The sequence below is a fragment of the Rhagoletis zephyria genome, unplaced genomic scaffold (assembly GCF_001687245.7).
Source record: "Rhagoletis zephyria isolate East Lansing unplaced genomic scaffold, Rhagoletis_zephyria_1.1 Rzeph_scaffold_06687, whole genome shotgun sequence".
In the NCBI taxonomy this organism is placed as follows: domain Eukaryota; kingdom Metazoa; phylum Arthropoda; class Insecta; order Diptera; family Tephritidae; genus Rhagoletis; species Rhagoletis zephyria.
In genome coordinates this window covers 21,047-34,842 of record NW_016163770.1, presented here as the reverse complement: position 1 = coordinate 34,842, position 13,796 = coordinate 21,047, and the positions used below count along the sequence as shown (strand labels likewise).

The 13,796-nt window shown below is 38.8% G+C and overlaps 1 protein-coding gene across 1 annotated transcript; it reads left to right on the top strand.

Moving 5' to 3' along the window:
- The first annotated feature begins 71 nt into the window (after positions 1-71).
- Positions 72-10,664, top strand: LOC108373433 (organic cation transporter protein). The gene is given in 10 exon segments (XM_017629310.1): positions 72-381; positions 1,347-1,616; positions 2,087-2,105; positions 2,775-2,809; positions 4,214-4,454; positions 4,538-4,687; positions 6,872-7,277; positions 7,364-7,605; positions 7,674-7,947; positions 10,420-10,664. Coding segments are annotated over 9 exon segments (1,674 nt in total). The 5' UTR covers positions 72-381; positions 1,347-1,466; the 3' UTR covers positions 10,577-10,664.
- Positions 10,665-13,796: the final 3,132 nt, after the last annotated feature.

The following is a 13,796-nucleotide window of genomic DNA, read 5'->3' as shown; positions in this document are numbered from 1 at the left end:
TGGGCGATTTTTTTGCCTCCCCACAAATCGACCCGGCCTAATGTACGTATAGGTATGTAATACAAAAAATATAAAAAACATGTGCTTTCCCAGAATAAAGATTACTTTAAAAAGATCAACGCGATTCATATGATTAAGAGTTCTTTGAACTCAGTACATTGAATTAAGGCTGTCAACTTCGATTTTCAACATCAATTAAGCAATAACCTTGCGGATCTGTTACAATATTCTGTGATTGATAAGAGCAAAAGCCATTAAACAACCAGCTGCAGAACATTTCGCGCCAATCAAAATACATAGTACAATGTAAACAATCACAGTGAATATTTCAATAGCAAAGAGCGAAGTCGTAGCTGCAGTAAAATAATTATTTCATCTTATGTGAGTGCCAACAAGTGTTATAGTTCCAGCTAAAGCGTACTGCCATACCTAAACAAAAACGTTGGGCGGAGCGTTTTCTGGCGCCTAGCGTTACCGCCGAAGTGCAATCCTAAACAAAAGTAAAAGAAATAACACAAACAACAAGCATAGGTTTGTTTGTGTGAAATGCGAAAAGGACAGTTTCGCCGTTTTCTGTAGCCAACTTCACTTCCTAACGCCCTGTCAAAATCGGATTATCCAATCGCTCAGCGTTGACGCCGCGTTATTTCGGTATGCTTCATACAAATTGTATGAGTATGAGAATTTTTTTTGACGGCCAGACAACGCTGATGCTTTTGTTTAGGTGTGGCAGTTAGAATCCAGCTCTCAAGAAAAATCACAAGAAATATTTTTCATTATTTCGATTGCTTGAAAAAGCACTTTGCTTTTCCTGTAAATTTTCTTAAAGAAATATCTATGCGAACCAAGACATATCAAAGAGGTAGCAGCATTAGAGCAAAAACAACATTTGCGTGTATTTTGTTGTTGCTTCCGGTATCGAAAGTGTCAAAAACGGTTCTGATATTCGAAAAAATAAAAAATTGCAATTGGAAAAAATGAAAATTGTTGCAACTTTCTTTCTTAGTACAGTTGTTTGCTTCTCGAAGCATTGATCTATCTTTTGCAAGGCCCAGTAATCGCGGGTTGGTTTCACATACAAATAGATTTTAACAATTTGGAATTTTTGTGAGAAGAAATTAAAAATATTTGACATTTTCGAGACTAAATAGTTTGAAAAAAAAAAAATTAAATCAGCTGCTATACTGATACTACCTGTTCAATATGCCTTGATCCCAATAATTTTTTCTTGACAGCTGCAAACTGACTCAGTACAAACTAATTTATGTAAGAAGTTTTGATAAAAGAAAATTTCTTTTCCATTTCTTGTACGTCATTTTATATGAATTTTTCGTTTTTCTTGACAGCTGGAAACAGCTCTTAAAAGTGAAGTGACGGCGTAATTAAAATTGTGTTTATGGTTTAGATTTGTTTAAACTCTTTTCCTACCGCAGTAAAAACCAAACCCTGCATCAGCATCGTCAAAAATGTTGGAGCTGGATAAAATTTTGGAAAAATGCGGCGATTGTCATCGCTTGCAGGCGATTATGTTGCTGCTATTTTGCATCATCAATTTGCTATCGGCGCTGCATTACTACTCACAAACAATCATAAGCTTCGTGCCGAAATATTGGTGAGTCACATTACAATCAGTGTTGCCGAAAGTACGAGGATAAGAGTTTTTTAGTACTATTTTGTATTCATTGTTTTTTACTGCTATTTTATCATCCATACTCCCGTACTCCCCAATGACCGATTATACTACTATTTAACGATAGTTAACTTTTTAACCAACTTCAAAAAACGGGATGAAGGGTGCTTGAAATAATTTGCGGTCACATTATTCATTCCCAGTCTTGGTAAAGCTTAAGCCATATCACAGCATTATTTAAAACTTGCGACTGCAGTGATGAAATTAAATTGGGTATAAAACTCTTTTCAACTCTTGTAAGAAAAGCTCCTTTGTTGGTTCGAACGCACAACACGTGCAGAAACAGCATTTAAGGTATAATTACGCATACTTCAAATAACTTCGCACTGGTAACACTGCAACTGAAATGCCATTTAAGAAAATGTGAGAAATAATCTAAACTCAACAGAACATAAGGTTCAAATGTATTCCAACCGTAATCAGCGGTTTATGTCTCGTGAAGTGACCACCTAGGAATTCTAAAATTGGTCTGCTATCCTACTAGCTCAATGGAGTCGACCCTCGAAGCCTCCCTGAATAAGCCTTGCTTAGTTCTGTAACTGAGTGCGGGCTATGTGCGGGTCCTTTTCAACCAAATGTGCAGGAACTCACGTGTGGCCTGTGTAAAAAAAAGTTTGTTGTTTGTATTTTAATGAGACTTCGTACAAGTGGGGGTTATGCTAGCTTATTACAAATCTTTAGTCAAATTTGGAAAATTCAAAATTACGGATGATTTAAAAAAAAAAAACTGAAAATCAAAAAATGCTATGGGAGAAGCTAAAATTCAAAGCAGATAACCTGAACCAGGGAGTTTTGGTAATGCATAGTACTGGTGAAAATACAGCCAGAATACAATTAGAAACTTTAAAATCATCTTAGAATGTATATCGTGTCTATTATCTAGTTAAATAATGAGATCCATTTTAAGGCGTTTTGTTTTGAAACTGCTGTAATCTACATCAAAACCTATAAGGCACAGTCCTCCGCCAGTAGGCTAGCAGCTGAAGAGGGTTATGAAGCCTGAAATAAAGACTATAAAAATGGCTGACTCCGACACAGCAGAAAATTTAATAGATCTGAGAACATATCAGATATTTTTATAGAGCAATGGATTCAACAGATCCCGTAGCTTCACTTGAAGTTTCAAATACCAGGGAGACTAATCAAGTTGGCTCAGATGACAGTTATTCCTTCGAACCTGAAAATAAAGAGGAATCAGAAAATGAATTCCTCGATGTGGAACTAACAAACAAAAAAAGAAGAAATATGAACTACTAAAAAAAAGTAAAAAAGGGGTATAAATATAGCTCTGCAACCTCCACGTGATGGACCCTTAATACTACATTTATCGTAGGCTAACTGCAGGCGTTATAGTAAAAATTTTGATTCGTTATAAACCAGTTAAAAAAAAACCTTTGCATCAGGTATTATAATAATTCAATATTTTGTCTAATACGCTCGACCGCCATATTCGATTCATTGTTTTGTATTTGGAGAAACTAATCAGTTTAAGGTTAAAATTACCCGGATCTTAAAGATTCGCGTTCTTTTGAAGAAAAATAAATGATATTTTCTACAAAGAGGCGGAACGTGAATTAAAAATAATTTCAATAAAAATAAATAATTAATCAATTTTTTTGAAACTTGGGCCAAGTGTGCCTCTATTTATCTTTAATTAGATAGTCCATTCAATCAATTTCAAAACTTTATTTTGGGCAACTTTCGTTACTTTTGATTATCTGCTGGCCCATAATCCAGTGGAGAAAACGAATGCGGTTTAGGGAAAATCAGTCTAGAGGTCTAAATTTTCATCCGATATGTTTTATGTTTTTTTTTTATAAATAAAAGAGCTTTTGAAATTCCTTACCAATCGGTAAAAGCCAATTTTTGAAAAAGAGTTGTATACAAAATTTATTTAAATTAGTAAACAATATGTCGTTAATAATTTGGTGTTATAAAGTAAAGGTAAATTGTTTTTAGTTTGTTATAAACATTTCATACGACCACCTTCATTTATCCCACTGTACAACCCATCGCGACGCGTCGTTCTGGTGAACTCGTATGAGCAAATTCAAATCGGCTCAAATCGAAGTCGTTTATTTCCATACGAAACGCAACGTCATCCCAATACTGCATATCGTTTTTCAGTTCGTAAAATGTGCTTCTCATCCATTATCGAGTTAATCGCCGCACAGTGATCTGAAATCAAAAAAATTTTTAAAAATCAATTTGAAACTTGCACCCTGCATACCTAAAATTTTTCTGAAAAAAAAAATAATTTTGGAAGAATTTTTTTTTAAACATATTAAATTTTTTTGTGCGATTTTTTCTCCTTTTGAGGGAACGGAAACAGGACCTCAATTTTCATATACATAATTGCTACTTTCTCTGCATTTTGCACAAACAAAATTTAGTATAAACAAATAAAATTTCAAGAATGGTGCTCGAGAAACCTCTTTAATTTAAATTGCATCAGATTTTATTAAAAAAATTCATTAAATCGGTCAAGAATTATTGGGTGTACGCTATATTGAAACCTACNAGCAGTCGGACTCATCATGCCATCCACATCGGTTGGCAGCTGAGGATGATGATTTGGCGCCAACGAATTTTTCAGCAGTGTGCCAGCACTTTGACTATGAATTGTATATGGGTTATCAGAGCTTCACTAGCGAACTGAATTGGATTTGTGATCGCGCGTGGCAAGCAACGCTGGGACAGTCGATGTTTTTCGTTGGCTCAGTGGTGGGCAGCCTGCTCTTTGGTTTTCTGGCAGACAGTTTGGGTAAGCTAAACACACATTTTTTATATACTTCTTTTTTATGTTCAAAATTTCATTGCATATGTATTTCTTTCTTATCTCCTCAGGTCGCCTACCCATCTTGATTGTTGCAAATATTGTGGCCATGGTTGGAAATTCTCTGACGGTATTTGGCACAACGCTGCCAACATTTTCGCTATTTCGCTTCTTATCTGGCATGGCGACAGATAGCAACTTTGTTATGATGTATATTTTGGGTGAGTGTGGAAGAGAGCAATATCACGAACTTAACTTGAAATCACAAAAAATTGGATTTTTCTAAAAAGATAGTTTTGAAAGGGTTTCAACTATTCCTAAATTATTTTTAACGAGGCGAAAATATCGAAAGCGTATCCCCAAAGCACAATCGGTCTGAAACAAGCTAAAACTCTTGTTGTCATGTACCGTTCTTTTCTCGTTTCAGTTTTGATGAAGCTCATTACAGTCCTGATACCATTTGTTAAGTTGCATCAATTTGGAATCATCTCTATTTGTATGTTGTAGGTTTAAAACAATAAACCCTAATTGGGTGCTTTCCGTCCCGCCCACCATAGTCACGTCCGCTAATTTTGTAACGAAATTCCTCCTTCATTGTTTCGTTGTATAGGCTCTAAGACACGGCCTTGTTCATATATTGCTGCGATACCTAGTGTCACTTTATCAAAACTGCTAATTTATCCAATCGATCCTTTTGAAATCGATTAACCAATTACGCTCTGAAAGGAACATGTTGGCGCTGAAATTTCACTGAGTTAGAATTGTGACATTAAGATCAGTAAGTTCCATCCTTACGGCGTTTCAACGCGGATTTGTAAGAAATACGTAGGAAGCATCTTAATTGCAGACTGGGTATAGCGGTAAGTAGTCGTGTCCAAACCGATGCTAGCAGCTGGGGTAGACACCGTGGCCGATCATAAATTGTGTAAATATTTCTCGAGAGCAACGGGCCTACTTTTCTTGCCATTTCGAAATGGATGCGGCTTTCTTTTTCTGGATTATCCCCCAGTAATTGCCTTCATTTTGCTCGCTCTCCAGATGTTTTTTCATAGGATTTCCTCCCTTCCTTCGTATCATATGCGAGCATTCGTTAATTGAGGTATTTACGAATCATGTTACAGATACATATAAACACGTGTATCGAAATTCAACGCAGAATCACTCTTGCCAAAAAGGGCTACTTTGGACTGAGTAGGCAATTCAGAAGTAAAGTCCTCTCTCAACGTACGCAAGCCACACTCTTTTAGTATATGACACAGAAATATGGACAATGACAACAACGGATAGAATGATTTTGCGGAAGATTTACGGGCGTTTGCGCGTTGGCAACGGCGATTACCGCAGACGATGGAATGATGAGCTCTATGAGCTTTACGACGACATGGACATAGTGCAGCGAATTTAAATACAGCGGCTCCGCTGGCTTGACCTTAAAATGGACCTCGACGCTCAAGGTCAAAAAGTATTCAGCTCGGAAGAGGGCGGCTCCCACCGCGATGAAAAGGCCAAGTAGAAAAGGACTTGGCTTCACTTGGCATTTTCAATTGGCGTCAGTTGGCAAAGGAGAGAAATAACTGGCGTGCTTTGTTGAACTTGGCTAAAATCGCTTAGGCGGTTACAGAACCAATTTAATCTCAGTGTCATGATCGATCTTAATCGTAATCTTAATTGTGATCGATCATCACCGCCATCTCCGAGCTTCTTCTGTCGCTTTTTCGTTTGGAACTAGAGCCCAGCTTTTTCGTAACAAAGATATTTGCATTTACTCTTAACCAGGCGAAAAGTGGCCTTAGTGCTGAGCTCACCATGTCTTGGTCGGATTTGGTTTGGGTTCTTCATCGTCAAACGGGCCGTCGATGTCGCCATTCAAAAGTGCTGAGAATTTTTCTCTCCATATCTCAAGTGCACTCTTTGCATCTGTTACCAAATTTCCATCTTCGTCTTGAAACCATTATTTATATTGCTTAATTATTTTCATAAAGAATTTTCGAGTCGTATTCCACTCTGTCAACATCTCAAGCCCTTCCTACTTACATATGTACGTCTTCGTGCTTCTCGTTTCTTCCTTTTGAATATACGTCTCTTATCACTCCTTTTATGAAGGTAACGCTCAGGATAAAGCTATATTAATAACATTTCGGTTCGATATGAGTAATGGGTACTTCCACAGCTTAAGAAAAATTTCTTTAAGTTTTAACTTGCCGAACAGCATTTTTTATTTTTATCCATTTGCTTTGAAATATAAATATTTTTTTACTGTTAATTTAATTGATTAATTTGTTGAATATATTTAAGAAGCATTTGTTTATTATTATCCGTTCAATTTTAACATCAATGTCGCGCATCAACTAACAACTTCTTTAACACATACTAAATGAATAAAAATTCTTGTAATCCCTTCGCAGTAATGGAGTATTTGCGTCCGTCTCTGCGCACAATCGGTCTCAGCATCTGCATCGGGTTTTTCTATTGTCTCGGCTCAATGGCTGCGCCGTGGATTGCTGTACTGTTGCATAGTTGGCGCGGCTTCCTACTCGCCACCTCAGTACCCTTTGCCATTGTGCCGCTCTTCTACTTCATTGTGCCCGAGAGTGTGCAATGGCTGATCTCCAAGCAAAAATACGACAAAGCTGTTAAATGTCTAAAGCGTGTAGCGAAGATCAACGGGCGTGCGGTGGAAGAGTCTGTCTATACGGAATTCATAGATGAATGCAAACGCAGTCAATTGCATACGAAATCTGGACCAAATCTCTTCGGGCTATTTGCAACACCACGCTTGCGGCGTAACACGCTCATTTTGTTTTTCAAATCGTAAGTTTGTTTATTGATTAGAAAAAGACACACAAAAAGACAGATTACATTGCGTGTATGTGTGCATTGTGTTTTTTTTATCGCAGCATGGTCATCACTTTGTGCTACGATGCGGTGTCGCGTAATGTCCAAGGTCTCGGCATATCGCCATTTGTCATGTTCACTTTGAGCGCCACAGCCATATTGCCAGCTTGCATACTGTTGATCGTGTTGCAAGATCGTATCGGCCGCAAAGCGATGGCTTCCATGTCACTGCTGCTAAGTGGAATTTTTATATCGGTCACTGGAGCGATACTCTTCTGCACGGAACGTAGTGGCGGTGAGAAAGGTAATCGCTAATATGTGGTAATAAATCAAGTATTCTCGAATTGATGCTTTTTTAAATTCCAATTTCAGATGTTATACTGGTAGTGGTTTTGTCGGTCATAGGTCGATTTGGTGTCACCGTCGCCTACAATTCGGGCGCTCAATATGCCACTGAGCTGATACCGACTTGTGTGCGCGGCCAAGGTGTGGCAGTGGTGCACGTCATGGGCTATGCGTTTACCTTCTTCAGCTCATATATTTTGTATACTCGGTCCCTCTTCCAACCAATGCCGGAGATAATATTGGGTATACTTTCACTTTTGGGCGCTGGATTGTGTCTGCTCTTGCCGGAGACACTGAATAGGTGAGTAGAGTGAAGATTTTAATACATTACATTTTTTACATGAACAGGCGCATTCCTTTATTAATGAATGTTTCTCATAGTTTTTTTCATATATGTAATACTCCTATATTGGCAGTAAGAGCTAGTACCGTCCGAAAACACTACAGTACAGATATGCCAATAAACACGTGCGAAAGAAAAGGAACACATACGTTTATAAATAAACATGTACACGACACATTTACAAAACCGGCACTCAAGTACACAATACATTGACAAAAACTGTACTAGCTAGGCTGTCTCGCTTTGATTTCGGAATGCTTTCACATTGAGATGTTAGCTTACTATCAATATAGAAGTATTACATATATGACTTAGTTTCATATTGGTTAGGTTAGGTTTAGGTGGTCAAGTTATGACAGGTTCTTTGTTGGATATTTTTGAGCTTGTCCTTTGTGTCACTTTATGGGGTTTAAACAGTAATCACTACCAAATCAATAAAGTACCTAGAACCAATCATCACAAATTTACGAAGACGGCTCCGAGATAGGCTCAACCTCGCTAAAACTGGATATCCGAGTTGAAAGTGTTGACAATATTTTACCTTATAATCTTCGCGGAAACTGTGGAAGTAAGAATTATATGAGATTTTCGTCCCTACTGGGTGATTTCCTCTCCTATAGTGACCAGTAAGTGCTTACACCAAAACCCGATTGCTGTAGTTTTATTATCATAAAATGCTCCAATGTCTTCTCGCGCCTATTTTGTCACCAGGTATAGGTAACCTTGTGTCGCATCATATACTGGTGTCCAGAATTCGATTCTCTTTAACCATAAGTGTCATGCCATTTGCATAGGCAAACAAGCGCCGTCCAACATTGTACGATTACTATCCTGCCTTCTTAGTTCGCTTAGTATGTTTTGAAATTTGATGAATATAAGCCAGAGACCGAAGCTCCCGATGAGAGATATGGCTCCTGCTCTAGGGCCACGCTGTAAGCTCTATCCTCCAGTGTAAGGATGAACTCTTGCAAAATGCGTTTATTATTTTGAGAATTCACTGGAAGGACCCTCGGTATGCTGAACCTCAATCTCCATCACGTCTTTAACCTCCTTGCCGAAATAGCCTTCTGTTAAGTAGGCTCACACTTTTGTAGAAGCATCCGCTCTATCAGCATAGATCTCTACTATTGCTATAGTTAGGCAGTCGAAGTCCTCTAGGCCCGGGTCATCTTCAACCTCTCGTGCATCTAATGTGTAGGTTGTCACTAGGACTTCTCGTTTTAGCGAAGCTGCTCCTCCGACATTTTGCCAAACTTGGGATTCTTTCTTGATTTTCAGAAGGTAGTGTTGTAGTGGAAACATGGAGTATCAATAAATCTTGCGTTCGTCTGCTCGGATTTCGATGCTGGAAAGAGTCCAGTGAAGCTCACAACTTTACTACGCAAAGTAATCAAACCTTTGACTTCGGAATGCAGGGAATTAGCACTCTATCCACCAATTCAAGCCTGGCGTTGTACCACAGGTTTTGAAGCTTCTAGATGGCTCACTTTATCCGTATGAGAGTACCCGTCGCTAATTTTGAAAACTTTGATGCCAATGAACCATTTCGCGCCGTCAAAAGAAAACAAGCGCCGCTTGTTTGGTTCCGTGTGGACAAACTTAATCATTTGGCTCAGATGCTCCCTCTCTACAGGGTACGCTCTTCTCCAGTATTGCCACTGTGAGGTGCTGTCTCGTTACTTCACTGCCAATAGTTGCGATGTGAAAGGCGCTCCGAGCGCGTCTATTTGCTCATGAGCTGACATCGTTACCTCTTTCGGTTAACTTGCTTTAGAAGTTCATGCAGATTTGAAGTTCCTCTTAGGCTTCTTGGTCCCAGAGTTCGCCCGTCTGCGGGTCATTGTCTCTTGAGCTCGTTCTTGACCTAAGATTTTTGTTGCTCGATGAAATTAACAAACTTCTGCGAATCTCTCAGCTTTGCTGTTCTTCTGGCTCATTCTCGTCCCTCGGGGGATGTACTACCGAACCTATCCTCTGAATGGTTCTTAAGTCAGCCTCTTATTGCGATATAACCTTTTTTATCTCTCCTTCACTGTTTCCTAATTTTGGCGGGGAAAGTCAGCAGTCATTTCTTCCGTCGAACTTTCCGCTTCAACGTTCGCAGCCATACTATCGATCTCAGAGTCTATTTGCCGCGCACCGTGATGCCTTTCTTTCGCTTCGTCTTCCTTTTCTTCGTTTTTAGTATTGATTTGTTTTTAGTTGTAGTCATCTTGGTCGTTCGACCACCTGCTCGACTTGGTAAGCGCAGTGGTCAAAACTAAGAGTATGGATGGAAAGTACGAACAAGACAGTCTGTTTCTAAATAAAATTTGACAAAGGATGACGGAATTTCGTTCCAAACTATGTAGTACCTAAAACTAAGTTTTAATTACTTAAACTCAGCTTTCATTGCATCTTTTGTGTTTCTTCTCTTCTTTTCCGTTCTAGAACTCTACCCACTTCTTTGGAGGATGGCGAAAACTTTGGAAAAAACGAACGTTGGTATAATTTTAGCTTTCTGGAGAAACGCACACAATCGGTTGATGTTTTGGCTGCAAATGCGGGGTCACAAAATATACGCGAAAATTCGACGGGCTATTTTTAGAAGAGAAAATAAAATTTTCATTAGTTTTTAAGTGTTAAATTAATATTAAGTGTTAATGAAATTTATTAGTAAACTGCATTAACAATAAGGTCTGATTTGTTTCTGTGTTAAGGGAAAAATATGAAAAAAAAGATTTCCAATTAAGACGCATCAAAATTTATATGCTTAAAGATATACTCAAGAATCTATGTACATATATAGCTAACATATATTTCGTTCATGTGTACATATATATGTATGTATGCACAAACATCTGCTTTGGCTTTAAAATCTTCCCACACTTTGACCAGCTACTCCCATCGCTGTCAAGTCCCTTGAAATTTATTTTTAACATTTGAAATATTTTAATTCCAAGTAAATAACCACTACTTATGTATGTATAAATGTATTTATGTGCAAACATCTTTTTTCAATCACTCATGATTGCAACACTCACCTTGTACGTATGTATGTGTATATGAGCAAGTTGCATGTTGCATGCCACAAGCATTTGCGAATACACATAATCTATTTGCCCATATTTGTCGCCGTGATGGCCACTCATTCATTGACTATGCTAGACATGAAAGCATGTAGCGTCAAATTTGCAACATAAATACATCTATACATACATAAATAGCCAGCGGCGATCAACTTGCAACTTCTGGTTGTACGCGAAAATGACGTTGGATCATAGAGTTGCCGTTATTATAAACGCTTCTTATTCTAACTCAATAAAAAGGAAACAAAGTGCTGTTTACAATTATGTGGCTGCAAAGGCCATTCCTTTTAACTTTGCAGCAGACAAATTGGGAAATTTAGAGCCTTCATGTTTTCAATTGAAATTAATATACTTTGGCAATGTTTTTTTTTAGAATATGTCACTCTATAAACTTCATTAGAACTAGGTGGAATTTTTTTCTTGAATATAAAAAAAAAAAACCTGCAATGAAACTTGTTCAATTAAACCACAAATTAAGAAGTGACCCCTTATGACCCATCGGTCGTCAAGGGTTAAAATTATTTTTTTTGCAATAATGTGGGAAGTCGAATTCCAACTAATAAAAAGATTATGCTTTCTTACATGAGTTTGTTCTGGTCTTGAAATCTTCCGTAAATCGCCTAACTTTCTTATAAAATTTTCTGGCATTTTTCTTTGTCGGCCAACGTTTTTAACTCATTGAACTGTCGTATTTCAACCTGTATTTTTTTATTACGGAAAATACGTCTATACGTGGTATTTCTTACCATATCAGTGGTTCTTTCGGGCTAGCAGAAATCCGACTACTACCTTGGCGGCGGTACTTAATGAACGGGAAATGTGGTTCCACTGCTTGCATATGTCGGCTTGTTAAAGAGTGTTCTGTGATAGAAGGTATGAGAGTGGAGTAGTGAATGCATTGGCCGGCTGCTGTGAAGGCACCTTTTTGACGCTGAGCTTTCCTTTCAATGATTTTTGCTGCACAGAGGCGCCTGTGTATCTTTGCTGCAACAAGATAGTAGTAAGTTCGTGTGGATGTTTGGCCTGCGTTGTAAAAGTACGTCTAAAATACTGAAAGCGTACCTTCCATCTATCACAACAAGATCTATTTGGTTTCTAGGTTTTCGATCTGGAGACAACCAAGTAGTTCTCCATCTTTAACCCGTCTGTGTAGACATTATCCGAGCCAACACTCCTCATGCCCTCGCGCCAGACCTCGACTTCGGCTTCGAAAATCATCCCAAAGTGCAGATCCGGGATAATGTAGTTAACCCGTCCGATTAAATGTGACGCTATACTAATATGCCTGAAGGACTTGAACACAAACTGCATAAAGCCTAGCAGAAGTTCTTGATGCTTTATTCTTGGCCGAAAGGTGTAAAGTACTGCCGTTGGTGTTGCCCTGAGTGCTTCTGCCATGCCGATCATTGATAGCCTAAATACACTTTCCATAGTTTTGGGTAATGTTTTCTTCTCCACTCTGTCCACGATTTAACAATGCCGGCCTAACTATCGCTTTGGAGATCCAGTGAAAAGGAGAAGGCGCTAAGACCCAGATGCAGCCCAGCATCCTTTTGCATGCATAGAATGCCACTGATGCCTTCTTTTCCCGCTTCTCCACATTGAGGCAGAGGCACCACAGCTTGCTATCTAGTGTTATTCGGGGATACTTAGCGCTTCGCTTCAGCAGGAGAGTCCCCCATCCGGTTTAGGATTAGGCCAGTTCGGAACATTATGTTTCCTGGCGAAATGTACCACATCTGTATTTTCTGAGTTATCACATATCACCACCACAGCTATCCAAAGATATATCCACATGTGCTTGGCTCATAAGTGAGCTGAGTGTGAACAGACACTTACCGCTTACCACGACAGAAATATCATCCGAATATGCCGTAAGTTTGGCAGGTCTTCCTTCCATTTTCTTACCTTTTATTTTATGCCTTTGTAAACAGGTTTGGTGGCCTCATGCCACTGCTAATCCAGCTCGATATTACGTCAATTCGTCTAAAATGGCTACCGTAGAGAGATCGCTGAAGGCCCCCGCTATGTTCAGGAAGACCCCCGACGCGAATTCTTCGTTATCCAGGGTATCTACCGATCTTCCCTTCGTATACGGGTGTTGAGCCTTTGAAAGCATGTGCCCGCTACGTTTTGTTTGATGTATACATCTACTAACCTCTCCAGCGTCTTTTGAAGAAACGAAGTTAGTTAGGCAGCCTTAAGCAGCCTTCAAATATATTGCACAGCCAGCCTCTATTCTTCCGTACGCAAAATAATAACTTTTGATCACTTCTATTGATTGGGGATCAAAAACTTTCCCCATATACGTGGATTTATGCACTCGATCGGTCATCCATCGGCCAAGCTTGCCTATATTTAATGTTTCTTTAAGCCCGCTGTGCTTCCTCTTTTGTCGTAGATGTTGATACTGCATCTTCATATAGAGCGTTGTGGGCAAATAAGCTCCTTGGTTGCCACGGCGAGTTCATGTGCGGTTAAAGCTGGTTTTGGAGCCATGTTTTCTTGTTTTTTCCAGGTCTTCCTGTTTTTATTTTGATTCGCTAAGATACCAATCTTCAGTTTCTGTTTGGTCTTTTTTAATGTTTTTCTCCTTTTAGGGCAGTTAGTGTAGGGCAGGTTCTCGAGTAGCTATGCTATTAGCATGGTAGGCAATGCCAAGTGTTTGAAGATGTATACTTCCAACTTCCACCCTGTAGAATCTAGGTTCGATTACTGGTTCCAGCAAAACTAAAACTA